The sequence below is a fragment of the Podarcis vaucheri genome (assembly GCF_965113315.1).
Source record: "Podarcis vaucheri genome assembly, chromosome: 11".
Lineage (NCBI taxonomy): Eukaryota > Metazoa > Chordata > Lepidosauria > Squamata > Lacertidae > Podarcis > Podarcis vaucheri.
Window position 1 is genome coordinate 9,506,939 of NC_138749.1, and position 27,681 is coordinate 9,534,619.

General features: G+C 48.6%; 1 protein-coding gene across 6 annotated transcripts in view; it reads right to left on the minus strand.

Moving 5' to 3' along the window:
• Nucleotides 1-27,681, minus strand: part of LOXHD1 (lipoxygenase homology PLAT domains 1) — a 196,146-nt gene that overhangs the window by 39,075 nt on the left and 129,390 nt on the right. For 5 of the 6 annotated variants that reach the window (XR_014224459.1, XM_082241742.1, XM_082241743.1 and 2 more), the window contains 5 exons: nucleotides 18,650-18,812; nucleotides 15,331-15,485; nucleotides 14,420-14,629; nucleotides 3,493-3,607; nucleotides 967-1,175 (listed from right to left, as the gene is read on the minus strand). Coding sequence is in view for 5 of the 6 variants with exons in the window: in XM_082241742.1 (XP_082097868.1) it covers nucleotides 967-1,175; nucleotides 3,493-3,607; nucleotides 14,420-14,629; nucleotides 15,331-15,485; nucleotides 18,650-18,812 (852 nt within the window). In the remaining variant the exon portion in view is untranslated. The remainder of the gene's footprint in view (nucleotides 1-966; nucleotides 1,176-3,492; nucleotides 3,608-14,419; nucleotides 14,630-15,330; nucleotides 15,486-18,649; nucleotides 18,813-27,681) is intronic. The other variant, XM_082241744.1, reaches the window with a different exon arrangement.

Genomic DNA, 27,681 nt, shown 5'->3' on the forward strand with positions numbered 1-27,681 from the left:
CACTCCATTGCAGCACTTTTTAGCACAAAACACACACTGCCAATGGGAAGAGCAGCAGCTCCACGAAAAAGCTCTATGTTCAACCTCTGGTATCTCTGCGGGAGACTGCAGAGAGCTACAGCTAATCAAAACAGGCAATACTGGACTTGACGGGCCAATCGTCTGAAACAATTTATGGCAGCTTCATATATGTAGGCTGGGAGGATGTTTTGGCCCTTCAGATGACACTGAACTACAACTCCCATCAACCATAGCCATTGGCAATGCTTGCTGGAGCCAATGGGAGCTGCAGTTCAGTGACATCTGGGGGCCAAGGGTCCCCGAACTCTAAGGGACGCATAGCTGCTAACTTACAGATTTGAAAATAAGGGATCAGCAGCCAAAATAAGGGATTTTCCAAGCACAGGTATGTTCAACTTCTGAGCCCCTCCAAGCCAAAGGCAGAAAGCCCAGCCAGCAGCCAAACGAAGCCTCAAGAGGTGGTTCCCACAGCGCAGCAACCCGGCAAAGGGGATGTAGCAAGGAAAACCACCGTCACCTCTCTGCTGGGAAGCGCTGAGCAAAGGAGAGTCCCCAGGCAATGCGGCCAATTTGATCGGCACAAGGCATGCAAGCTCCACCCCCCCCAGTCGTTCTTAGACTCCTTATTGGGTGAGCAACGCAGCCAAGCAACACAGTTGGAGCCTCCCTCCTCCCTGGCTGGCAGGGAGGGAGGGAGAGGAGCTGCTTCCTTTGAAACCCGGGAAATTTACGGGATATCATCAATAAGGGACAGCAGCAGGACACAGCGCTGGGATAAGGGACTTTCCCACCAAATAAGGGACAGTTGACAGCTATGAAGAAATGTACTTGGGATGCCTTGTTTCAGTACAGCCTCCAATTGCTCTGCCCTCTTTGGGGAGAAGTTTGGGTCAAAGGCCCACAACACCAACACTCCCAGACCTCACTCTTCACTTGTACAGTTACCTCCATACTTTTAACTTCTTCAACATCCAGTCCCATGACGGAGAATTTCTCCACGGAGGCATCTGCAAACTCAGTCTGTCCATCCGGGAGGTCAAGCCACAGCCGGCCCGTCTGCAGCTTCCGGGGACCTGAAATGATGATATAGACTCGGCTGTCGGTGTCTGAACCCAGCTCGGCACCCGTGGTGACAATGATGTGGTAAGGAATTACTGGAAAGAAAGGAAGAATAAGGCAAGTGAGCGGTGGAGGGTGTGGGAAGGTTCCATGTCTAATCCTTGGCATCTGCAGGTAAAGGATTTCAGACATGAGGTCTATTCATGGGTTCTTTGACCGAGACTTTGGGGAGCCACTGCCAGGGACATTGAGACCCTGTCTCCACTATGCATTTAAAGCATCATCATACCACTTTAAACACCCATTGCTTCTCTCAAAGAATCCACGGAATTGTCATTTGTTAAGGGTGCTGACAGGCATGTAAAGGTAAAGGGACCCCTGACCATTAGGTCCAGTCGTGACCAACTCTGGGGTTGCAGCGCTCATCTCACTCTACACGCTGAGGGAGCCAGCGTTTGTCCGCAGCTTCCAGAGCAGTACCTATTTATCTATTTGCACCGGCATGCTTTCAAACTGCTAGGTTGGCAGGAGTAGGGACCGAGCAACGGGATCTCACCCATTCGCGGGGATTCGAACCGCCAACCTCCTGATCTGCAAGCCCTAGGCTCTGTGGTTTAACCCACAGCGCCACCCGTGTCCCTTCTCCCCCTGACTACTTGTCATCAACCCACCACCAGACCTCAGGCTCTGAGCCTTCTTCCCTTGGGGGTTCCCCAGCTGGTACCCTCCCCATTCCTCTGCATCCAACCAGTCCTTGATAGGGGCTAGGGGTTGGTTGTTAAAACGTAAAGGTAAAGGTAGCCCTGACCATTAGGTCCCGTCGCGGATGACTCTGGGGTTGCGGCGCCATCTCGCTCTATAGGCCGAGGGAACCGGCATTTGTCCACGGACATCTTCTGGGCCATGTGGCCAGCATGACTAAGCCGCTTCTGGTGAGCCAAACCAGCACACGGAAATTCCGTTTACCTTCCCGTCGGAGCGGTATCTATTTATCTACTTGCACTTTGATGTGCTTTTGAACTGCTAGGTTGGCAGGAGCAGGGCCCGAGCAACGGGAGCTCACCCCGTCGCAGGGATTCGAACTGCCAACCTTCTGATCGGCAAGCCCTAGGCTCTGTGGTTTAATCCACAGCGCCACCCGCGTCCCATGTTGACAGGCATGAGCCGGCAGTAAATCACACTGAGCAACTTGTGGTCAGCTCTTACTAGCAAAACAGGATCTACACAGCAGTGTCAGGCCAGATGGGCAGGGTATAAATAATAAATTATTATTATTATTATTATTATTATTATTATTATTATTATTATTATTAGAACAACAACTCATCTCCGGTAGGTCTTGTTCCCATGAAGCAGTTGCCATGGCTCAAGTACACAGCTGTCTGTGTCTTCTCCTCTCCAGGGTTTTTTCCCCCAAGCAAGCTGCATGTTTGTCTTTGCTGCCCCCTGCTTCATGCCTCTCCTGGTTCTGGGAGACTGGGAGGAGAAAGCTTGCCACAGCAGGAGGGGGAGACGCCCATGCTTCTTCACTAGCCTAACCCATCTTGGCCTCCCTCCTCTCCTGCTCGGCTTCTGCCTCTGATTCTGGACTCTCTCTGCCACAGACTCTCCCTGCTCACTTAAGCCCTGTAACCTCTCCAGCTTCTGACATCTCTTCCCCACAGTCTTCTCCCTCTGACTAAGGTAAAGTTAGAGGTAAAGGGACCATTAGGTCCAGTTGTGGCCGACTCTGGGGTTGCGGCGCTCATCTCGCTTTATTGGCCGAGGGATCTGCAAGCCAGCGTACAGCTTCCGTGTCATGTGGCCAGCATGACTAAGCCACTTCTGGCGAACCAAAGCAATGCACGGAAACGCCATTTACCTTCCAGCCGGAGCGGTACCTATTTGCACTTTGACGTGCTTTCGAACTGCTAGGTTGGCAGGAGCAGGGACCGAGCAACGGGAGCTCACCCCATTGCGGGGATTTGAACCACTGACCTTCTGATCAGCCAGCCCTAGGCTCGGTGGATTAGACCACAGCGCCACCCGTGCTGGTTGGTTGTTAGGAAACCTCTAATCCCCTCACAGAGCTCCAATTCCCAAAGTTCTCTGGGAAGAGGAATGGGCAGTTAAACCACTCTGGGAACTGTGGAGAGATAAGGGGGGGTCACTTAACAACCCTCAGCCCCCTTAATGAACTACAACTCCCAGGATTCTTTGGGAGAAGTCGTGGGGGAGTTGTTAGGAGACCCATATTCTCTCATCGAACTACAATTCCCAGAGTTCCCTGGTAAGAAGGGCTGGTGGTCAAAGCACTTGGGGAATTGCAGCAAACTGACTGAAATCTCTTCTCCAACCCTACAAAGTCACGTGTTCAAGTGCCAAATGGCCTTCTGCCTGCCCTCTTCCCACTGCAGTGCATCATATCCTTACATGGCCCTTCCGGAGGAGATTCACCCGAACTGTCTGTTTTCTTATCCTTCACGTTGGCATTGTTGTCCCGGCTCAGGGATGAGTCACCGGTGTTTTTTTTGTCAGGATCGTAGTTCTAATGGGAAAGAGCAAATACACTCAGGGGACTTAACAGGCCCAGACTTCCCAGCAAAGTCAGAAGAAGTTCCTCCACACCCCAAGGAACAATATTACTGCAATTCCTGGTATGGGTTATTCCAAGTCAGCTGTTTACCAAGGGCAATGTGATTAATGGGATATGAATATGTATATACAAATGATTTTGGGGAGAGGCCCTCATTCTACAATGCTTCTTCTATGCACCTAAGCAAACTGGTTAAAGGCAGGATTTATTTTGGACTTGGAGCAAGCTCTGGGTTCAAATCCTCACTCACTCATAGAGCTCACTGTGTGCCCTTTGGCAAGTCTCTCTTGCTCCCCCCCCCCCACATAACCTACCTTTCAGGACTGTCAGGTAGATAAAATTAGAGCTTTTTGAAGGGGAAGGACACAAATGTTATAAAGAAAACCAACAACAAAGCCTGCAAGTCCTCCAACCAGTTCTGTTTTAACCAGGGCTGCCGCCTAGTTAAATAAATAAATATTCAAGTCTGTGAATATCAGCTGATTAAATTCAGATAGGAAGCAATACTTCTGAGCAAGAAGCCTCCCTTGTTTTCAGAGGGATATGGCCTAGTAGAAATCCTTTTAGAAAGGGGTGAGGAACCTTAGGCCCAGGGGCCTAAAGCTCTCGCAATCTGGCCCCTGGGATTCTCTGCAAAAGGAAAATGCCCTCCTGCCTATAAAACCTCTGTTCCTCTGTCTCTGCTATTCAGCCACCAATTCTGGCTTAACCCAACTTTTTATCTCCCCAAAGGAACAATGGGAACACAATGTCTATGTTCCAGTGGCTCCTTAGCCAACGGACCCAAATCTCAGCCAATCCATGGCCAGCCTAGGTGAGTGGAGTCAATCCAGTTCTTGAAGGTCCTGAGAAAGTTCCACCTGCAGTTCAGTGACTTGCCACATGAGGCAGCTGTCCACAGAGCCCAGCAGCTCCAGACACCCTAATCGCTGGGTATGATTTGACTCGCTAAAACGCTTTGCAAGCATTCCGAAGCAATTTGTGCAGTGAAAACTGTGATCGGAATGGGAAACAGCCGCAAAAATTCTTGGGGGTTTGGGGGCTGGTGTAATAGCATGACTAAATGTTTAAAAATAAAAGAAAAATCCCCCTGCATGTTCGTTGAAATTGTTTTTATTAAACCTAATTAGTTTTGCCTCCTTAAAAGGAATTAATAATAGCGGCTAAGTAAGCCTGGTCCCACCGGGCCCTTTGCAGGCTACATGTACTGCATGCAACCCATGAAGCTCATCCCTGGGGTGTCTCCATTGGCCCCAGTGTTAATATGCAATCGTTTCAGTCATAACGTGCAATTAAAACATCGCTCTGCCCTGTAGAACAAGCCCTTACAAAGTCAACCGGCTCCACTCAACTGCAGTACAAGGCCTTTCTGAGTAAAAGGCCGAGCACTGCCTATTAATTTTGATCCCGTTAATTAATCCACATACTTGGAATTCTAATTAGCTCCTGGTTTTCAGTGGCTGTGGCAGTCAGAAAGAAGCTTTCTTTCTTTCACACATGGAAGCCACAGACTTTTCACCAGGAGAGATTAATGGTGCCAAAAGCAAAGCCTTGGCAAAAAAAAAAAAGCTTGTGAGGCATCATCAAGTGGATGAAAAGTCAGGGCTAAGGACATGGTTTTGCATAAGTTTCTAGGCCATATGAAATTATGCTGATGTGGAGACAGATACTACTCTCTTTCCTTCCCAGTACTAACATTTGGAGTTAGTTCCAGACCTTCCAAGTGTCCCTGTTTTCCATGGACGGTCCCAGATTTACAGAAACCTCATTTAATTCATGCTGTAAATTTGATTCATATCAGGTTCCTGATGTGATCCCAGAATGTCCCTCTTTTCCTTAAAGGTAAAGGTAAAGGCACCCCTGACCGTTAGGTCCAGTCACGGACGACTCTGGGGTTGTGGTGCTCATCTCACTCTATAGGCTGAGGGAGCCGGCTTTTGTCTGCAGACAGCTTCTGGGTCATGTGGCCAGCATGACTAAGCCGCTTCTGGCGAACCAGAACAGTGCACGGGAATGCCATTTACCTTCCCACCAGAGCGGTACCTATTTATCTACTTGAACTGCTAGGTGGGCAGAAGCAAGGACCGATCAACGGGAGCTCACCCCGTCATGGGATTCGAACTGCCAACCTTCTGATCAGCAAGCCGTAGGCTCTGTGGTTTAGACCACAGCACCACCCGTGTCCCTCCTCTTTTCCTTAAAGATCAAGGGACCCCTGACCATTAGGTCCAGTCGTGACAGACTCTGGGGTTGCGGTGCTCATTTTGCTTTATTGGCAGAGGGAGCCGGCGTACAGCTTCCGTGTCATGTGGCCAGCATGACTAAGCCGCTTCTGGTGAACCAGAGCAGCACATGGAAATGCCGTTTACCTTCCAGCCAGAGCAGTACCTATTTATCTACTTGCACTTTGATGTGCTTTCGAACTGCTAGGTGGGCAGGAGCAGGGACCGAACAACGGGTCACAGGGATTCGAACTGCCAACCTTCTGATTGGCAAGCCCTAGGCTCTGTGGTTTAGACCACAGAGCCACCCGCATCCCTCCTCTTTTCCTTAGGACGTCCCTATTTCCATCAGAGAAATGTTGCAGGGTATGGAGTTATGCTACCCCAAGCCAAGGAGATAAGTAGCTATGCAACGTTTAGAAGACATCTGAAGGCAGCCCTGTAGAGAGAAGGCTTTTTCAATGTTTTATTATGGAATTAATACCCAAGGGGCATCATTTAGAGACAGACACACTTCACACTGCTCTTCAGGAGATGCTCTCTTTCTGCCCAATTTGCTTTTTCTAAATGCTGAGGTGCAGGTAGACCTGTTCCAGTAGCCCCCAACCAGCTCTGCCCTCACCCCACCAACAGGCTGCTTGCAGGAGCAATGGAAGAGTTGAGCCCTGAACAGGATCGTATCTCTTATTTCAGGAACAGAACAACTACTGGCTTGGCTGGCTTCCTGTTCACAGAAGGGAAATGCTACTTGACATTTGACTTGCTCTCTGAATCAGCTATGCCTGCTGTGTCTTTGAGGAAGAGAACTTTTGGCTCAAATCTTGGGGGAGGAAGAGGACGCAAAATGAGAGTCGCTCTCCACATCTTTAGGAGCACGAAAGTCGGGGTTTCTTGACTGAACTAAAAAGTTTTGTGAGCCTAATTTTTTTAAAAAAACCTCATATATTTGTCACCCCCCTCAGTGATGACACCCGGGGTGGACAGCACCCGCCGCACCCCCTTCCTCTACCACTGCCTATAAAGCCTTAAACGGCTCTGGACCGCAATACCTTAAGGACCGCCTCTTTCCATATGAAGCTACCCGGACCCTGAGATCTTCTTCTGAGGCCTTCTCTGCAGTGGCTCCCCATCTGAGAAATGCTTTCCCGAGGGAAGTTTGCCTGGCACCTTCATTATACACCTTTGGATACCAGGCAAAAGCGTTCCTTTTGTGGGATGTAAACACAGGAGCAGTCAATGACAACATTCCAAGAGTGTACATGTTAGAACATGGGAAGGGATGTCTGTCCAGCAAACAGGTAAACTTCCTGGGGACGGACTTCCTCTGCATGTGACCAGAGGTGGGTGTGGCCTCACCTGTGCAGGTAAATGATAAAAGCACAGGGCAGGCAGCCATCTCTCTCTCTCTGCCATTTTCCTTCAATGAGGAAGCATGTAAAGATGCTCTCTTGGCTCCCAGCCAAGAGAGGAGATAAGGTCTATCTTGCAACAAGATAGATTCTAAGTATATGTAACCTTTTTATGCCTGTCTGCCGTCTGGGATCATATTGTGAACAGATCGTGAGTAAACTCTTTTATACTTTTATAAAGACTGTGTTGTGTCTTGTATTTTAAGAGGGAATAAAGGGGAAATTACCAGAGTAATTATTATAGAGGTTCTAGCGAACCTGTGCACACGTTACCGTTGCGAACTTAAAGGGGAATGTATATGAACTCTGCTGATATTTTGGGAACTTGTTAGCACAAGTTGGATAAGGATATAATTAGTCAATATATCCTCTCCTGCACCCCAGAACATTCCCACACCTTTTTAGCCAGGCCTTTGGTTGATCTGATTTACATCCTATGCCCTTTTAAAATGTGGGGTTTTTTGAGGGGGGTCTCTATTGGGTTGTTGTTTTAATTTTTATTATGCATTTTGTGGTTTTATATCTTGATTTTATTCTGTGAACCGCCCTGAGACCCCTGTGTAAAGGGCAGTATAATAATAATAATAATAATAATAATAATAATAATAATAATAATACAGTGATATCTCAGGTTACAGACACTTCAGGTTACAGACTCCACTAACCCAGAATTAGTACCTCGGTTAAGAACTTTACTTCAGGATGCGAATAGAAATTGCATGGTGGCCGTGCGGTGGCAGCAGGAGGCCCCAAGTGGTACCTCAGGTTAAGAACAGTTTCAGGTTAAGAATGGACCTCCAGAACGAATTAAGTTCTTAACCAGAGGTACCACTGTATGCCTTACTGTGAACAAGCTAAATATTTCTGCTTTACTCTTCCCCAGTAACGCTGGAAAGAAACAAACCACTAAACCCTGGTGTAGCCTTACTCTTAAACAATAGGTCATGCCTTGTTTCTCTTCAGACCACCCAAAATCTTTAGCCAAGCTTCCATTTTGGGTAGTCTGTTGGAGCAAAACAAGCCAGGATCTTTGGGTTGGATGTAATGGCAAACCATCACATCCAAGAGATCAAAAGGTTTGTCTCCTCCAAGTCTCAGAGGGAAGAAAATGAAGAGCCCCAGATAGTGATGTTTGTGGAAAACCATTAACAATGTTTTGCTGCAGTGCATGGGATGGGCCACAGTGTTGCTCCAGGGGACTTTGGGGAACAAGAAGGCATTGGCTACCAGCCAACTAGCACCAGCTGGGAGGAGCTTCAGGAAGTGGCTTTGTGGTTTGCACCCATTTCTTTGATTCCAGTCCCCTATGCACCCAAAAACTGCCCAAACAGCCTACTTTTGCAGCTTGCAGCTGGTGCTATGAAAGTGCGGCATTTTTACCCAGCGTTTGACCTGCCTTGCTAACATCTGACAGTGTAATTTGGAGCTATTGGGAAAAGGCATCACAACAAACGCTCTTAAGACACGCTGGGTTTTTGTTTTGAGTTGGTTTTTGTTTGCAATTCAGACTTGAATTATAACCAAGAGCTGGTCTTTGATCCTTGCTGTGAATCTTGCCTCTCTGAAACGGAAGTCTTTCCCCTTCAATCACCGAAACCTGATATGGTGCTCTGCTGGAAACAGCAGGTAATAGGTCCTATTTCCCCCAGGAATCTCACTGCAGTACTGACGCACTGGAGATAAAAATATAGCTTTTTTTCGGAGAGTCAACCATGGTGTTTCCATCATCAATTCACTTGCAGAAGCCTGGATTCTGGCTGCGGACAGTTCCAGGAGGAGAAAGCAAGGATGCTTTAAAGATGGCTTTTACCAGGTGTCACAGCTAATTGCCCAAAATAAGAAGAGATGCTGTCTGAGAAAATTAAGTTATAACAGAATGCCTGCAGCCATGTTAATAACCACCAAGATCACAGTGACACAGAGAAACTAGTTTCAGCTACTTCTGGGAATTTCCAGAAGTTTCCTGTTTGAAGAACTATCCCAAAACATTAACACACCCTTTCTTTCCATTATAATTGGTTGGTTGCTGTTGCTGGGGTGGAGAAATGGGTTTAAGTGGTAGCTGAAAAAGCCACTTCTGCCCTGCAAAGGTGGTGGTGTTGAGCGATTGGGGGAATCCCTGGCCACGTCACCCCCTGGCCAGCCAATCGGCCCCGCCTCCAGCTGCTCATGTTTCCCATCCTCCCGCCCTTTAAGGTTTTCATTCCTTGACCTTGCTATGGACCTTGGTTGAGGGGCCTGGTAGGAATTTTTCCACTTGGCAAATTGGCACCAGCCACTTGGTTTCTGCCTACCTCGTAGCAAATCATCACAACTTTCTTTGTATTTCTTTCTTTGTATTGGTGTATCTGTATCTTTGTATTGGTATATGTGTATCTGAAGAAGTGTGCATGCACACAAAAGCTCATACCAAGAACTAACTTAGTTGGTCTTTAAGGTGCTACTGGAAGGAATTTTTTTTTTTTTTTTTACTATGGCAGACCAACACGGCTACCTATCTGTATTTGTATTGGTGGTTAGGCATTGGTATTGGTATTGTTATATAGATGGAAGAGGGGAGGAAGTGCCATCACCTGCCCCACATATTGAAGGGTAGTCCAATAAAGGATTCTGGGGGGCGTGGCCCTGTCCAAATCCTATGGAGGTGAGGGCCTAAGGCACGCCCCCGAGTGGTGACCCCCGGGGGGAGTTCCTAGTTGATGTGCATCAGCAGGACTCCCCCTAGTGGTGGTTAACCCTTCCTGGACTTCAAGCGGACTGGCTGAAGTTGGATATAGTCGGTTAGGACCAAAGCCTAAGCCAATACCGCTCACCAGCTGTAACCAATAAAGTTGTGGCCTTATTTAGCCCATTAACCTTAATAATTGTGTCATGTGTCATTATTTCCACTGGGCGGGGGGGGGGGGGAATTCGCCACACAAAGGAACAAACACAGGGTGCTGGAGCCGGAGAATTCTGCATTCACATAGTTCTTTGAAGATACTCCAAGAATTAGCAAATGGCTTCAGACAATCCCTAAAGCTAGCTAGCAAAGAAGATCGCAGAATCATAGAGTTGAAGAGTTGGAAGGGAGCTTGAGGATCCTCTAATCCAATGCCCAGCAATTCAGGAATATGCAGCTGTCCCATACGGGGATCGAACCTGCAACCTTGGCATTATCAGCACCATGCTCTAACCAACTGAGCTATCAAGCCAGTACAGATCTTTGGAAGATTCGCCACCTGCATTCATAGAATTATAGAACTATGGAGTTGGAAAGGACCCAAAGGGTTCCATCGCCTGCCGTGCAGGAATCATAGCTACAAAGATTGTGATGGTATATTTTTAAACTCTCAGTTATAATAATAATAATTTATTATTTATACCCCACCCATCTGGCTGGGTTTCCCCAGCCACTCTGGGCGGCTCCCAACAGAATATTAAAATACAATAGTCTATTAAACATTAAAAACTTCCCTAAACAGGGCTGCCTTCAGATGTCTTCTAAAAGTCTGGTAGTTGTTTTTCTCTTTGACATCTGGTGGGAGGGCATTCCACAGGGCGGGCGCCACTACCGAGAAGGCCCTATGCCTGGTTCCCTGTAACTTGGCTTCTCACAGCAAGGGAATCGCCAGAAGGCCATCGGGCACTGGACTTCAGTGTCCGGGCTGGATGACGGAGGTGGAGTGCTCCTTAAGGTATACTGGACCGAGGCCGTTTAGGGCTTTAAAGGTTAACACCAACACTTTGAATTATGCTCGTAAACGTACTGGGAGCCAGTGTAGATCTTTCAAGACTGGTGTTATGTGGTCTTGGCGGCCGCTCCCAGGCACCAGTCTAGCTGCCGCATTCTGGATTAGTTGTAATCTCCAGTCACCTTCAAAGGTAGCCCCACATAGAGCGCATTGCAGTAGTTCAAGCAAGAGATAACCAGAGCATGCACCACTCTGGCAAGAAAGTCCGCGGGCAGGTAGGGTCTCAGCCTGTGTACCAGATGGAGCTAATAAACAGCTACCCTGCACACAGAATTGACCTGTGCCTCCATGGACAGCTGTGAATCCAAAATGACTCCCAGGCTGTGCACCTGGTCCTTCAGGGGCACAGTTACCCCATTCAGGACCAAGGAGTCCTCCACACCAGCCCGCCCCCTGTCCCCCAAGAACAGTACTTCTGTCTTGTCAGGATTCAACCTCAATCTGTTAGCCGCCATCCATCCTCCAGCCACCTCCAGACACTTAACTGGTGTAGCCGGGTAAAATGGGTTCATGTGGTTCAGTTATTATTTACAGTGGTACCTCAGGTTAAGTACTTAATTTGTTCCGGAGGTCTGTTCTTAACCTGAAACTGTTCTTAACCTGAAGCCAATGGGGCCTTCTGCTGCCGCCGCGCCGCCGGAGCCCGATTTCTGTTCTCATCCTGAAGCAAAGTTCTTAACCTGAAGCACTATTTCTGGGTTAGCAGAGTCTGTAACCTGAAGCGTATGTAACCTGAAGCGTATGTAACCCGAGATGCCACTGTATTAGATTTCTCACCCAGTGGTGGAGGAAGCCTCTCTGGCAGCTGGGGTGGCGCAAACCGCCCATAGGGAGGGATGGACGGGGGGATGGAACCCATTCTGGCACCTGGGGTGGCGCAAACCGCCCATAGGGAGGGATGGACGGGGGGATGGAACCCATTCTGGCACCTGGGGTGGCGCAAACCGCCCATAGGGAGGGATGGACGGGGGGATGGAACCCATTCTGGCACCTGGGGTGGCGCAAACCGCCCATAGGGAGGGATGGATGGGGGGATGGAACCCATTCTGGCACCTGGGGTGGCGCAAACCGCCCATAGGGTGGGATGGACTCCTTCCTGTCCTCTCCCCTGCCTGCCTGCATGCCTGCTTACTTAGAGCGTGGAGTAACAGTGCGCCACCCCCCGCAACTCCCGACCCAGGTGTGTGCTCCGCCGTGGTGGCCCGGCCGAGGGCACGATCTGGCATAGCAGCACTGCCGGGGGGGGTGCAGTCTGGCATGGCCACAATCGGGCCCTGTCAAGATTTTGTCACCCCCACTCAGAGATGGCACCCAGGGCAGGCTGCACCCACCTTGCTCCACCTCTGTTCTTAGCTGCCTTTCATCACCAGGTATGGGGAAAGCTATGAGCCTAATCTGGCCCACCAGGCTTCTTAATCTGCCAGAAAAGGTAAAGGTAAAGGGATCCCTGACCATTAGGTCCAGTCATGACCAACTCTGGGGTTGCGGCGCTCATCTCGCTTTATTGGCCGAGGGAGCCGGCATACAGCTTCCGGGTCATGTGGCCAGCATGACTAAGCCACTTCTGGCGAACCAGAGCAGCGCACGGAAATGCCGTTTACCTTCCCGCCGGAGTGGTACCTATTTATCTACTTGCACTTTGACGTGCTTTCGAACTGCTAGGTTGGCAGGAGTAGGGACCGAGCAACAGGACTTCAGCCCGCCGCGGGGATTCGAACCGTGACCTTCCAATTGGCAAGTCCTAGGCTCTGTGGTTTAACCCACAGCGCCACCCGTGTCCCTAATCTGCCACAAGCACTCTCCTTAAGGCACCTGCTTTCTCCCTCGGACATGCCCTCTTTCCCACTTGTCCTGTTTGGTAGTGACCTAGCTAGGAAAGAAGACATGTCTTCATCCTTTGCCAATTTGCTTTGGCCTTTCCCCCTGCCAACTTTGGGCCAATCTTTTCCCTGCCCAGTAATTAGATATTCTGGGCAAAAAACATTCCCTGCCTCTCCCTGTTAAAATTACACTGGCAATACATCATATACACACAAATCTACTTTTGCCCTCTGTCACCTCTGGGGTTGTCGGTAGAACTCCAAAAGAATTTGAAAAGAAGAGAAGTGGCAAAATTTGAAAAGAAGAGAAGTGGCAAAATGAGATTGAGAAAATGATGGTGAGCATCACCAATGTGCCTTGAAGGGATGGGGAAGGAGATAATTCCTTATTTTCTGTAGCTGGCAGGTTCCTCCATCTTTTACAAAAATAGTTTATATCTGCTAGTTCTACCCGCTGTCTACCTGGCCCCCACTTTCCCCTTTCTTTTCTTTCTGCAAACCTCTGCTTTCTGTGCCCTTGAATTCTGGATTTCTCTTGCTTCAGTAGATGTAAATTTAAAAAATAAATATTTTGTTTGCAGGAACTCTTACAAAAGGAAGGAAAGGCAGGAAGAAATTGGGGCAGTTTGTGTATTCATGAGCTGAAATCAGTCAAGCAAATATTACTGGCCTGCCTTCACATAGTTGTTGTTTTTAAGAACTCTTTTCCTGCTGTTTCCCCCAGGGGAAGCCCCTCTTTAGCCCTCAACTGGGGCAAACAGCAATTCAGGCTTTCTCTGGGTTGATGTTTCCTCCGATTTAGCACTAAAGAGCAGGCTTTCCCTGGGAAAGGAGAGGAGCAAGGATAAAACCGCTCAGAGCCATTCTTTCTAGGCATGGGACAAGTCGAAGTGTGGGTGCTCCCTCTGTCCACAAACAATACACAGTTAATGACTTTTTGAAACAATGTTTTGATGCTTCCATTCCATCAAAAGGAATGTTACAGTTGGAATGGAAATTGTTGCCTTCTTACATCCCTGGCCGCTTCTGGTTTGGCAACTGAGCTAAAAGCAAGACTGTACGTATTTTTCGCTCTATAAGATGCACTTTTTTCCTCCTAAAAAGTAAGGAGAAATGTCTGTGCGTCTTATGGAGCGAATGTGTGGTTGATCACTGGCTCCCTTTTGGCCCCACTCCCTTGCCCAGGCTTCCATTGTTGAATGTTCTGAAGAACTGTTTGTTTCCCAAGCGACATGTGACTGGCTGATTAGATTATCCGTCTGGAAACGGTAGAAACGGCTCCCTTTCCTTTCCTAAAGAAGCTGCAGAACTGTGAGTTGAACCCCATAAAAACAGGATTTTTTTCCCTTTGCAAAGTAAGCTCAACAACTTTGAGCTGTTCTCAAAAACTGGGGCTTTCCTTCTCTAAAAACTAGGTGTGTCATTTGGTCTGATGCGTCTTATGGAGTGAAAAATACCGTACATCACAAACAGCCACTTCTCTTCCATACCACATCTGAAACTTAACATAAAACCCCCTGTGCCTCCCAGCCCTACAAACCTCTAGGACATCGGGGCCTAAATAAATATTGTGATTTACTTTTTCAAAAAGGACCCGCTCTATCATCAGGTCCTCCTTCTTCCTCGAGAGCCAGCGTTCGCACGGAAACAGGAACAATTCTTCTGTGTTGTCATTCAGGATCTCTACTTTCTCTAGGTACCAATCTGGCCTTGGGTTCGTGTTGTCATGCCGAATGTTGATTTTGAAGACAGCACCGAGGTCCACGGCTTGGATTGAGAATATGTCTTCCTGGGGAGAATGGAATGGAAAAAGGAGCAATTCTTCAAGGTTCTGTTTGTTATGCAAGCAGAAAAGTGCAGAGTGGCTAAGATCCAAGGAGCCTGAGACTTAAGCCCTGGCCTTTTTGCACTCACACTGTGACTCCATGAGACCTGCACTTAATGTGTACCATGAGGGTATGTAACTTGTGTTTCCTTAACTACCGTATTTTTCGCTCCACAAGATGCACTTTTTCCCTCCTAAAAAGTAACGGAAAATGTGTGTACGTCGTATGGAGCGAATGCAGGCGGAAGGTTCTGCTCAGCGCTCCCTTTAAAGAGCCGTGTGGAGCATGTGTGCGGCTCTTGGTGGCTTTTCCCCGAGGAGGGAGAAGGGCAGCCCGTCAGTCCCTTCTCCCTCCTCGGGGAAAAGCCCCCAAGAGCCGCACACACGCTCCTCGCGCTCTTTAAAGGGAGCGTGGCTCTTGGGGGCTTTTGGGATTCAGAATATTTTTTCCTTGTTTTCCTCCTCCAAAAACTAGGTGCATCTTATGGTCTGGTGCATCTTATAGAGCGAAAAATACGGTGATTGAAGATCAGGGTGTGTGTGGATTTTTTTTCTGGGAAGGCAGTGTGCAGGGACAGAGTTTTTCCTGGCATTTCTAGAAGCACAAAAGCTGTACTTCTCTCTTATCAAGACGTTTGATGAAGAATACTCAGTTTTATCGATACCTGTCCTCTTTCAAACTTGTTCATGTTCGTTTCAGAGCTGCTGAGTTGTCGCTCCCCTGTGTCTCCCAGGTCTCCATATATCGTCAAGAACACGCTGGCATCCGTCCCAGCGCCGAAAATATCGCCGGTGAAAACGCTAATCTTGTACGTATGGACTGCGCAAAGTGGGAGGGAGAAGACCACATTTTAATGTAGGCTTTCAGAGCACTGACATCAATGACCAGATGAGCAACCTTCAACTGATCCTAGCTTGCAATCACTTATGAATGAACAAAGGAAGCTAGTTTGTAGCACGTTAGGCCCTTGGTCAGTCTAACCTTGCAATGCAATACATCCGTTACCTGCAAGGTCTTAAGCAAAGCTGTTTTCCAGCCCCACAATCAGACACCTTTCAACAGGAGAAGCTGAGGGTTGAACCCAGGACATTTCATGCACAAAGCAGGTGATCTACCACTGAGTTAGAAGGTGGCTAAGAAAAATACCCATTTCTCCAACTCAGTTTTAAGCTCTTTGTAAGTGTTCTGGAAAGGACGGACATGAGCGTGGTGAGTTTTTGTTGGAAAAAGCAAGGCTTGCTCAGCTCTAGGCACCAGGCACGTGTCAGCTGCCTTCTTTCAATGCTCTCCAAGTTGCAGCAACATTCCTGCAGAGTGCTAGAAAGAAATCTAAGACATAATGGATTTTGAAAGCATTTTATTTAGTCTAGCACTCCTTCCCTCCCTCCCTCCCTCTCTCTTTTTAAAAAAGGGCTTGCTTGAAAGAAACAAGATGAAACATAAAGGAAAATTAACTGCTCCAAAAGGGGCACTTGGAAAATCATCAATGAAGAGGATACTATTATCAACGCTCATTATTCAATATTTGATTTGGCTTTAACACAGCTTGTAAGCACTTGTTTACACTGTCGTTCATGCTGAGAAAGCAACCTTTCCCCTCCCCTTAAGACAGTCTTTTATTCACCGTATTTTCAAGATCATGGGTTGAATCTAAGACTATGGGGCTGCTGCACACACAATGCAGCAACAAACACAAACTTACCATGAGACTAAGGGCTCATGCACAGTTGCCTTATGCCCTGTGCTTTCTAGGAACAGCTTGCACTTTAAAGTGCCCCCCCTTTTTTGTACCGGAAGGTCCCCATGAAAACCTGTTCTTTAATGATGAATCAGAACAAATGGCAGTTCGTGTTTTCTGCAGATTGCTCTTTGCCCCGATTTAGCAGTAAAGGGTAGGTTTCCTCAGCGAAAGTGCCAGGGCAAAGGGGGAAAAGTGCTCAGACATGGCTCTTTAAAGCACAGATCTGTCCCTAGAAACACAGCACAGTGGAATGAGGTGGTAGAATCCTGAACTAGCATAGAATATACCACTTTGGACAACATGAATTGAATTTTTTGAGTGCTCCCATGAAAAAAAATCCTGCAAAGAGTACAAGCAGCTACAATAATTACCGTATTTTTCGCTCTATAACACGCAGATTTTTTCTCCTAAAAAGGAAGGGGAAATGTCTGTGCGTGTTATGCAGCGAATGTGTGGTCCCTGGAGCCGAAAAATAAGGCAAAAATCAAACCGCGCTTCAGGGAGAAGGGAGCTCCGTGAGACAGGAAGTTGCTGCTTTCCTGCATTCTGCCTCAGGGTCTTACTGCCCACCCTCTCTGTTTCGTTGCTGTGTTTGCTCAAACGGAACAAAGAGCAGGGAAAGCCCCTCCCCTCCAGGCAAGCAGAGGGGAAAAGCAGACTGTCGCTCCTTCCTCTCTGTGCTCCGCTCCTTCCTCTCTGTGCTCCGGTGCTGCTGAAAACATGCAGGTGGGAGAGAGAGAGAGAGAGAGAGAGAGAGCGCGAGCTGGCTGGCTTGGGTGGGTGCGTGGGGGAAACTTTTGCCTTCCTTTCCTCCCTCCCGTTATACCCCACTCCTGCATTCTTAGCCCTTCTGTGTTTTTCCTTCCCTCCCCACTTAAAATGTGGTTAAAAAGCATGGATCCACATGGATCCTAAGGATTTTTGCACTGGGTCACCCCAAATTCACCATCAGAGCACATAGCATGTCCATGGCTACAGCCTGCCCCCCAAAAATCATGCACCCACTGTTGCCTGGGGCTGCAATGGTGCAAAAATGTGGTTAAAAAGCATGGATCCACATGGATCTTTGCATTGGGTCACCCCCAAATTCACCACCAGAGAACATAGCATGTCCATGGCTGCAGCCTGCCCCCCCAAATCATGCACCCACTGTTGCCTGGGGCTGCAACGGTGCAAAAATGTGGTTAAAAAGCATGGATCCTCAGGATCTTTGCATTGGGTCACCCCCAAATTCACCACCAGAGAACATAGCATGTCCATGGCTACAGCCTGCCCCCCCCCCCAAATCACGCACCCACTGTTGTCTGGGGCTGCAATGGTGCAAAAACGTGGTTACAAAGCATGGATCCACATGGATCCTCAGGATCTTTGCATTGGGTCAGCCCAAATTCACCATCAGATCACATGTCTGTGGCCACAGCATGAAGCACAAAAATGATACATCCACTGTTTCGTTCAGAATATTTTTTCCCTTGTTTTCCTCCTCTAAAAACGATGTGCGTGTTATGGTCAGGTGCGTGTTATAGAGCGAAAAATACGGTACATATTATTCTGGTCTATCCCCACCTCCAATTCCATCTCCCTTCCCCTCCCCTTATTCCTATTTTGTAGATCAGAGGTTCCCAAATTTATTTGGCCAACTGCCCATTTTTTTGGGGGGGGAGAATACTCAGACCCCCCCCGAAATCTACCTTCTTTAAGCGAAGTGTAGGGGTTGGCCAAATAGGCAGGCAAGTTGGGGTCCACTTCCTGGATCTGGGTGATGCTGAAAAGGGTTCCCGCAAGCCTGGGGAATCCCCTCATCTCCAGCATGACTGCCAGATCCAGGGGAGCCACTGTCGCTATCCTGCAAGAGCGCCTGACCTGGTGATAAGCGTCATTACACAACAGAACAAATGTGTGTTTTTTCAGTTTTTTCTTCTCTTCTCTTCTTTCTTTACGCTTCCACTGCCCGCTTATTTTTATTCAGTGTGCCCCAATTGCACTCAAGGCTACTACCACCCCACCCCCCGGATCATTCCAGCACCCCCCAGGGGGTGAAATTACCCACTTTGGGAAACATCACATTCTTGATTGTAAGTGCTTTGAGGCAAAGACCTGTCCTCTTATTCTTTGCAAAATACCATGTTCACTACACATATAAATACACGCCATAGGTAAATTATACTAAATTAGCACAGCGGGGAGAGGGTTGATCTAGAGTAGGGGCTGCCAGACTCTGGTCTGGTGGGATTTGACTCACTTTCCAGCGGATCATCAATTAGTTCATCGATCTGCTTGAGCGTCCCATCTTTCAACAGTTTTTCAGTAAAGACTCTGGATGGAACCAGCTCCCTCATAATCTCGCCGTCATCTTCAGAGCTGGCCAGCCACTTCTCACAAGGAAACGTTGTTTTTTCAGAACCCTAATGTGGCAGTTGAGGGGTGGGGAATAGCAAAGTGCAACAAACGTAAGTAGTGAAACAACGTATGTAAATACCAGGTCAGCAACCCAAATATTTGAGAAATAAATTTATGTCAGGGTTCAGCCCTACCCAGACATCTTCAGGACATAAGAAGAGTCCTTCTGGATCAGGCGAGTAGCCCATCTAGACCAGCATTCTGTTCTCACAGTGGACAACAAGATGCCCATGGAAAACCCTGAGCACAAAAGCATCTCTCCCCTCCTGTTGTTGCCAGCAACTGGTATTCAAATCTGAGGTCTCCTCAGATGAGGAACAAGGAGAGCAGGATCCTTCCCCACACTTCCTATGACTCCATCAGTTTGAATTGGAGGTCCCCACACCAACTCTCTCAGACCACCACCCCTGATCTCAGCCAGGGCCACAGGGACAGAGGAGACCATGAAGCAGCCAAGCAGTTCAGGGCCACCAATGAAGGGCCCAACTAGGCTGTGATCTTGGGAGGATGGAGAAGCACATAGGAGCACTTGCTGAAATCTGGGCTGGGCTAAGAGCCAGGAAGGGGTGAAGCCTTCAGCTCCTATAACACCTCCCAGGCTGATGTGCTGGGTTGCTGATGTAACAGGTCTCTATCCATCCTGATCTAGGGGAACCCACTCATCGAAACAGGGATGGAGAGACTTTGTTCAGACTGAGGTCCGCTTTCCATTCTGGGCAACTCTGCAGAGGCCACCTGCCAGTGGTGGGTGGGGTGAGAGGCAAAAAGTGAGTGGAGCAACTAACGTACATGTTTCCTTTGTGCAGTAGCCTGTTTTCTGGGCTCTCACATCTCTGTCCAGGCAAGCAAGGGGCACTGCCAGCTTTCAAGGACACATTCTAGGCAGGCGGAAACACTCAAGGAAGGTGTGAAGCAGTCCTAGTGAAGAACATGACGTGGGGAGCATCACATGAGGGTCAGGGGTGTGGCTAGAGAGGAGGTGTGGCCTAGAGAGAGTCCCCAAGGCCCAATAGAGAGGCACGAGGATGGCACTGTGTCAACAGCACTCCAAAAAGGCACCTGCAACCAGCGCCCAATGCACATTATCAATGCACATTATTGTTTGGTCTGTAGATGCCAGGGACCAATCTATGAACATTCTGCATGCAAACTCCACCACTGAGTTACATCTGAAGGCCAAATGAGACAGGGCATAATGCAAGGCGGGGGGGGGGTATTGTTTTTAAAAAATGCAAATGTAAGTAAACACCATTCATGGGGGAATCCCACATTGTAATGCCAGCTTCAGAGGAAGGATTTTCCTTGGGACTGCAGCAAGGGAGGAGATGGTTAGACTTTCCCTCCCCACTTGCAGTGATCCGGATAATCATCAATATACCCTCCCCTCCTCCAGCTGATGCTGTTTGCATAACAAAACAACCTGCACCTTTTAATACGAAGAGCTACTTTGACATTCATGTCACGCCTAGTTTGTTCTCCCCGGAAAAAGCTCTTTGCTCTCAGCTGTTGGTCAGTTCTCCAGCGCCCTGTGAGCTCACGGAGAGCAGCCACAATATATAAATAAAATGTAGCGTATAAAGTCACATTTTGCAACGGAGGAGCCTATCCTCGCCCCCCCCCCGTGCTGTCAGAACCTCCTCATTGCTGTCTGTCGGTTCTCCCTGCGCAAATGAGATCCCACTGAAACGCTCCGATTTGCTTGCCCCCACCTCCCCCAATACTCAGCACAGCAGATGAAATATAATTGTGAAATTTAACTGGCACATGTTGCTGTGGCTTTAGCCCTCTGCAGCGAAGTCAGCTTGTCCTGCCCAAACGCTTTTCAATTTAATCTGACCTCATTTCCCCCCCTTGCCGCGCACAGATACGCGGAGAGGCTTCTTAGCAGTCTAATCAGGTAGCAGGGCTTTTAGCGGCTTGGCAGCCTATTGCTATCCTGTGGCAGGCCGTAATATCCTGCGGCGGATGATGGCACGATCATGCAGCACTCGGCTCTTTCCTTCCTCCTCCTCCTCCTCCTCCTCTCCCCCTTCCCCTCTCCACGTGCCCAAATCTAAAAGCTCAGCAAGAATATGTGTGGCTGCTCAGACGCATCACCATGGCCTGCTACTACATCCCCTCCAGGCATTCTCATTAACAAGGTTTCGTCAAGGGCTGGTTATGGCTACAGAAAAAAGGAAAAGGGGAAAAAAAACGAGGAGGAAGGGGAGGAAGCAATGGGTACAAGCAGCCAGTCGCTGTCTGCAGGGAGCTATCCAGAGTGCTGATTCCGATCAACGCAAGCCAGGCAAAGGATTTTGACTGGCTATTTCACATCAAAACAGAAAGATCCATTATACAGTGGTACCTCGGGTTACATACGCTTCAGGTTACATACGCTTCAGGTTACAGACTCCGCTAACCCAGAAATAGTACCTCGGGTTAAGAACTTTGCTTCAGGATGAGAACAGAAATTGTACTCCGGCGGTGCGGCGGCAGCAGGAGGCCCCATTAACTAAAGTGGTGCTTCAAGTTAAGAACAGTTAAGAACAGTTTCAGGTTAAGAACGGACCTCCGTAACGAATTAAGTACTTAACCCAAGGTACCACTGTATGTGGGGGTTTTGTGTCAGCGTCGCTTGTGCAGGTTCTCTGCTATTCACTTGTGTCCACCCCCAATCACCTTTTCCCCCCTTCCCCCTCTTTCCCCCTCTTCTTCCTAATGTCTCAACAAATGAAACTGATCTGTAAAAAATGTTACTTGGGAGGGAGAGAGAGAGAGAGAGAGAGAGAGAGAGAGAGAGAGAGAGAGATTGCACATACTTTTGTAAACAAGAAAATCTTTAATAAAACAGAAAGATCCAGCCGTTCCCCTACATTCTCACCTGAAAACAGCCCCTCTGGTCTCTAGGCCCTATTTCCACCCAAGCCACTCCTCCTGCTGCTGTCCTCAGCACCTGACTTCTCCTGCCCTTCGATCCCCTTCGCCGTCTTCCCAGAGCATCCTTTAGCTCCTCGCTGCTTCTCCACCCACAATCTGTTCTGCCCATTTCCATCCAGCTACTGCCTTGCCTGCTTCTCAGCTGCCCTGCCTCTCCTTTGGTCTTTCCACCAGGCGTCCTGCCCCACAGGCTCATGTCAGCGGGGAAAAGGGGAGCCAGGAAGGAGGCACATGAGGGAGGGACGGAGGCAGGGGTCCAATCTGCCGAGTGCAGACCAAAGCCACTGAAGAGACAGCTGCCGGTGGCTGCCTGCTTCCTCCCCAGCATGCAGGGGAAGGCTTCCTTTGTTCCTAGATGTGGCTGGATTTTGAAGAGTGTGTGCCGTTAGCACAGGAGCACCAGAAGCTAACGGCGCATAATGTGCACCAGCGAGAGCTCATTAGTTTCAGGGAGGGGAAAGCAGAGAAGCTGCTGCAGTTATCTAAGAGTCCCTTGAGGATATTGCCTGCTCTCTTCCATCCTTCAAGGCAGCTCTCTGCTTCCCTACTCGGTGTCGTCTCGTGATATAACAATACATCAAGACATTGCAGATAAAATCACACGTATTCGGAAGGAGCTAGACACCACCGTGGGAGCAGGGCTGGGACGGGAGAGTGCTAGAGCTCTGTCTGGTCAAGTTGCATGGAATCAATTTCAATCCGTTACCCCCGAGGATGTGGACAGGCTGCTTGGACGCGTGAAACCAACCACCTGTCTCCTTGATCCTTGCCCATCCTGGCTAATAAAAGCAAGCCGGGAAGGGCTGGGCGATGGGCTCTGCAGGGTGGTGAATGCTTCCCTCTGTGAGGGAACATTCCCAGATCCACTGAAAGAGGCGGTCATTAAACCGCTTCTTAAAAAACCATCTTTAGACCCGGCCAGTATGGCCAACTATCGCCCAGTCTCAAATCTTCCATTCTTGGGCAAGGTGATTGACCGCGTGGTTGCTGAACAACTCCAGGCATGCCTGGAGGATGAGGACCATTTGGATCCCTTCCAATCGGGATTCAGGCCTCACCATGGGACTGAAACTGCCTTGGTTGCACTGGTTGATGATCTCCAGCGAGCTAGGGACAAAGGTGAGAGTTGTTTCCTGGTTCTGCTGGTACTCTCAGCGGCCTTTGATACAGTCGACCATAACATCCTTCTGGACCGTCTAGAGGGGCTGGGAGCTGGGGGCACTGTTATACAGTGGTTTCACTCCTTCCTCCTGGGCCGTGTTCAGAAAGTGGTGGTGGGGGATGAGTGTTCAGACCCCTGGGCCCTCACTTGTGGGGTGCCTCAGGGTTCCGTCCTCTCCCCCATGCTATTTAACATCTATATGAAGCCGCTGGGAGAGATCATCAGGGGGTTTGGACTGGGTGTCCATCAATATGCAGATGATACCCAGCTCTACCTTTCTTTCAAATCAGAACCAGTGAAGGCGGTGAAGGTCCTGTGTGAGTGCCTGGAGGCGGTTGGAGGATGGATGGCGGCTAATGGATTGAAGTTGAATCCTGACAAGACAGAAGTATTGTTTTTGGGGGACAGGAGGCGGGCAGGTGTGGAGGACTCCCTGGTCCTGAATAGGGTAACTGTGCCCCTGAAGGACCAGGTGTGCAGCCTGGGAGTCATTTTGGACTCACAGCTGTCCATGGAGGTGCAGGTCAATTCTGTATCCAGGGCAGCTGTCTACCAACTCCACCTGGTACGCAGGCTGAGACCCTACCTGCCCGCGGACTGTCTCGCCAGAGTGGTGCATGCTCTAGTTATCTCCCGCTTGGACTACTGCAATGCGCTCTACGTGGGGCTACCTTTGAAGGTGACTCGGAAACTACAACTAATCCAGAATGCGGCAGCTAGACTGGTGACTGGGGGCGGCCGCCGAGACCACATAACACCGGTCTTGAAAGACCTACATTGGCTCCCAGTACGTTTCTGAGCACAATTCAAAGTGCTGGTGTTGACCTTTAAAGCCCTAAACGGCCTCGGCCCAGTATACCTGAAGGAGCGTCTCCACCCCCATCGTTCTGCCCGGACGCTGAGGTCCAGCGCTGAGGGCCTTCTGGCGGTTCCCTCATTGCGAGAAGCAAAGCTACAGGGAACCAGGCATAGGGCCTTCTCGGTAGTGGCGCCCGCCCTGTGGAACGCCCTCCCATCAGATGTCAAAGCGATAAATAACTACCTGACATTTAGAAGACATCTTAAGGCAGCCCTGTTCAGGGAAATTTTTAATCTGTGATATTTTACTGTATTTTTGGTTTCTATGGAAGCCGCCCAGAGTGGCTGGGGAAACCCAGCCAGATGGGCAGGGTACAAATATTATTATTATTATTATTATTATTATTATTATTATTATTATTATGAGGCAAATCCTGGGTTCGGTGCTTGGTTTGTAACACTGACGTTTGGGGAGTGGACTGGCTGGGAAGAAATGGCAGCGGGGGGCAGGGAGTGATGAACTATTCCCTTGCACAGCAGTTTCTGCTACTTTTTTATCCATTTTTTGGGTGGGGAGAGGTCCAGTCAGGTTTCAAGATTGCAAAGCAACCTGATTTGGAGGGCAGGCTCAGGATGACCTGAAGGGCATTTGCAGGTGGACATTGGCAGCTGTCACTCTGCTTTAGCCTGTTAATTATCCCCTAAAACAACCCATTTCAACTCTTACATTACTTGGCATGTGGGTACAGGTGAATGTTTTTCTGCCCACTGCAGAATGGGTACAAGTGAACGTTTTTCTGCCCACTCCCTTATAATAATAATAATAATATTATTATTATAATTATTATTATTTATACCCCGCCCATCTGGCTGGGTTTCCCCAGCCACTCTGGGCGGCTTCCAACAAAACGCTAAAATACAATAACCTATTAAACATTAAAAGCTTCCCTAAACAGGGCTGCCTTCAGATGTCGTCTAAAAGTTTGGTAGTTGTTGTTCTCTTTGACATCTGGTGGGAGGGTGTTCCACAGGGCGGGTGCCACTACCGAGAAGGCCCTCTGCCTGCTTCCCTGTAACTTGGCTTCTCATAGCAAAGCCAACGAGAAGCCCTCAGTGCCCTGTTCTATGCCTTCCCAGCCTAAGAGCATGCCTCTTCCATTTCCCTCAGACTCTGGGCATGTCTCCCTCGTAGTTCTTCCTGCTCCACATCCATGCAGGAGGCCGCATCTACAGAATCAGATACAGGCCATTTAAGGATTGCAGACAGCTCTTCCAGAGGGGAGGAGCCACTGCAAGAGTAGGCCCTGCTGGCCTTCTTAAGTCTTCAGGGAACATTTTCCACACTCAGCCAGCAGGGTGCACTGGGAGCTGCTCAGTTTCTGACCTTCCTGAGGAAGCAAGATACTGTATTTTTCGCTCTATAAGACGCACCAGACCACAAGACGCACCTAGTTTTTGGAGGAGGAAAACAAGAAGAAAAAATTTCTGAATCTCAGAAGCCAGAACAGCAAGAGGGATCGCTGCGCAGTGAAAGCAGCAATCCCTCTTGCTGTTCCGGCTTCTGGGATAGCGGCGCAGCCTGCATTCGCTCCATAAGATGCACACACATTTCCCCTTACTTTTTAGAAGGGAAAAAGTGAGTCTTATAGAGCAAAAAATATGGTACGTTTTGTTTTGATGAGGTAGGCAGCACATTAACTGGAAAATTAAAAGGTAAAGGTAAAGGTACCCCTGCCCGTACGGGCCAGTCATGACCAACTCTGGGGTTGCATGCTCATCTCGCTTAAGAGGCCGGGAGCCAGCGCTGTCCGAAGACACTTCCAGGTCAGGTGGCCAGCGTGACGAAGCTGCTCTGGCGAGCCAGCACCATCGCAGCACACGGAAACACCGTTTACCTTCCCGCTATAAAGTGGTACCTATTTATCTACTTGCACTTAGGGGTGTTTTCGAACTGCTAGGTGGGCAAGAGCTGGGACCGAACGACAGGAACTCACCCCGCCGCGGGGATTCGAACCCCCGACCATATGATCAGCAAGTCCTAGGCACTGAGGTTTTACCCACAGCGCCACCCGCGTCCCAGCTGGAAAATGAGCACCATAAAATTTTAGAGCAGAGCCCAGGAAGCTGCCTTACAGTGGGTTATATTTAGCTCAGTATTCCCTACACTGACTGGCAGGGGCTGTCCAGAGTTTCAGAAAGGGATACTCTCCCAGCCCTACCTAGAGATAATGGGGATTGAGCCCGGAACTTTCTGCATGCAAACCAGCTGCTCTACACTGAACTGTTTGCTTTTTTCTTTAAGTTCTATTTTTTTAAAAAAAATCCTCAAGAAAATTCATCACCATTTTACTGCGAATTTCTCCAAATATCCACGTTTTTGCATGCCCTTCTGCCTGATACACACACGTCTGCAAAGGGATTTCCCTAATATAATGCACTGATATGTGCATATCCGTGTGTTTTTGTGCACACTGCTTTGCCAGGGAACCTCATTGCAAGATGCGAAAAAGTGCAAATAATAATAATAATAATAATAATAATAATAATAATAATAATAATAATAATAATAATAATTTATTTATACCCTGCCCATCTGGCTGGGTTTCCCCAGCCACTTTGGGCGGCTTCCAACAAAATATTAAAATACCGTCATACATCAAATATTAAAAGCTTCCCTAAACAGGACTGCCTTCAGATGTCTTCTAAAAGTCTGGTAGTTGTTGTTCTCTTTGACATCTGGTGGGAGGGCATTCCACAGGGCAGGTGCCACTACCGAGAAGGCCCTCTGCCTGGTTCCCTGTAACTTGGCTTCTCGCAGTGAGGGAACTGCCAGAAGGCCCTTGGAGCTGGACCTCAGTGTCCGGGTAGAACGATGGGGGTGGAGACTCTCCTTCGGATATAAATTCTGAAGTGTGGCAGTGTTCCAGTTTCTGGATTGTTTCAGAAAGTCCAAATTAGGCAAGCTCATCTTTTAATATGGGCTGAATCAAATTTCTGCTCCACCCCTACTTCCAGTGAGCATTTGTTCCCCTTTGTTTGGGGGGAACTTAACAAACAGCTGGTGCATAGCCCCTCCCATTATGGCAGAAAGTCTGATTGGTGCAACCTGAATTTTTGGGTTATGCTTGAAGCCCATTTGAAAACAGCGACTGTCAGGAACTGCCCAGTCAGACAGTGACTTGCATAAGGCCGTGAGAATATAGGAAGGGCCCTGCTGGATCAGACTAGAAACCCATCTAGTCCAGCATTCTGTTCTCACAGTGGCCCACCAGTTGCTCCCTGGCAACTGGTAGCCAGAGGCAGACCATCTTAGACACTGGAGGTAATACATAGAGGTGTGGTTCATAGCCATCAACAGCTAATCACCTTTTAAAGTCACTACGCAGCGTGTGAATAAGTAATTCCCAGAATCACAGAATTGTAGAGTTGGAATGGAGCCCAATGATCATCTACAACCCTCTGCAATGCAGGAATCTTTTGCCCAACTTGAACGCACAACCCTGGGATTAAGAAGAAGAGTTTGGATTTGATATCCCACCTTTCACTCCCTTTAAGGAGCCTCAAAGCGGCTAACATTCTCCTTTCCCTTCCTCCCCCACAACAAACACTCTGTGAGGTGAGTGAGGCTGAGAGACTTCAAAGAAGTGTGACCAGCCCAAGGTCACCCAGCGGCTGCATGCGGAGGAGCAGAGACGCGAACCCGGTTCCCCAGATTACGTGACTACCGCTCTTAACCACTACACCACACTGGCTCTCATGCTCTACCAACTGAGCTATCCATTCCTTCTGAATCTTGCATCATTCATCTTCCTTGGATGACCCTGAATACTACTAGATGATAGATAGATAGATAGATAGATAGATAGATAGATAGATAGATAGATAGATAGATAGATGATAGATAGATAGATAGATAGATGATAAATAGATAGATAGATAGATAGATAGATAGATAGATAGATGATAGATAGATAGATGATAGATGATAGATAGAT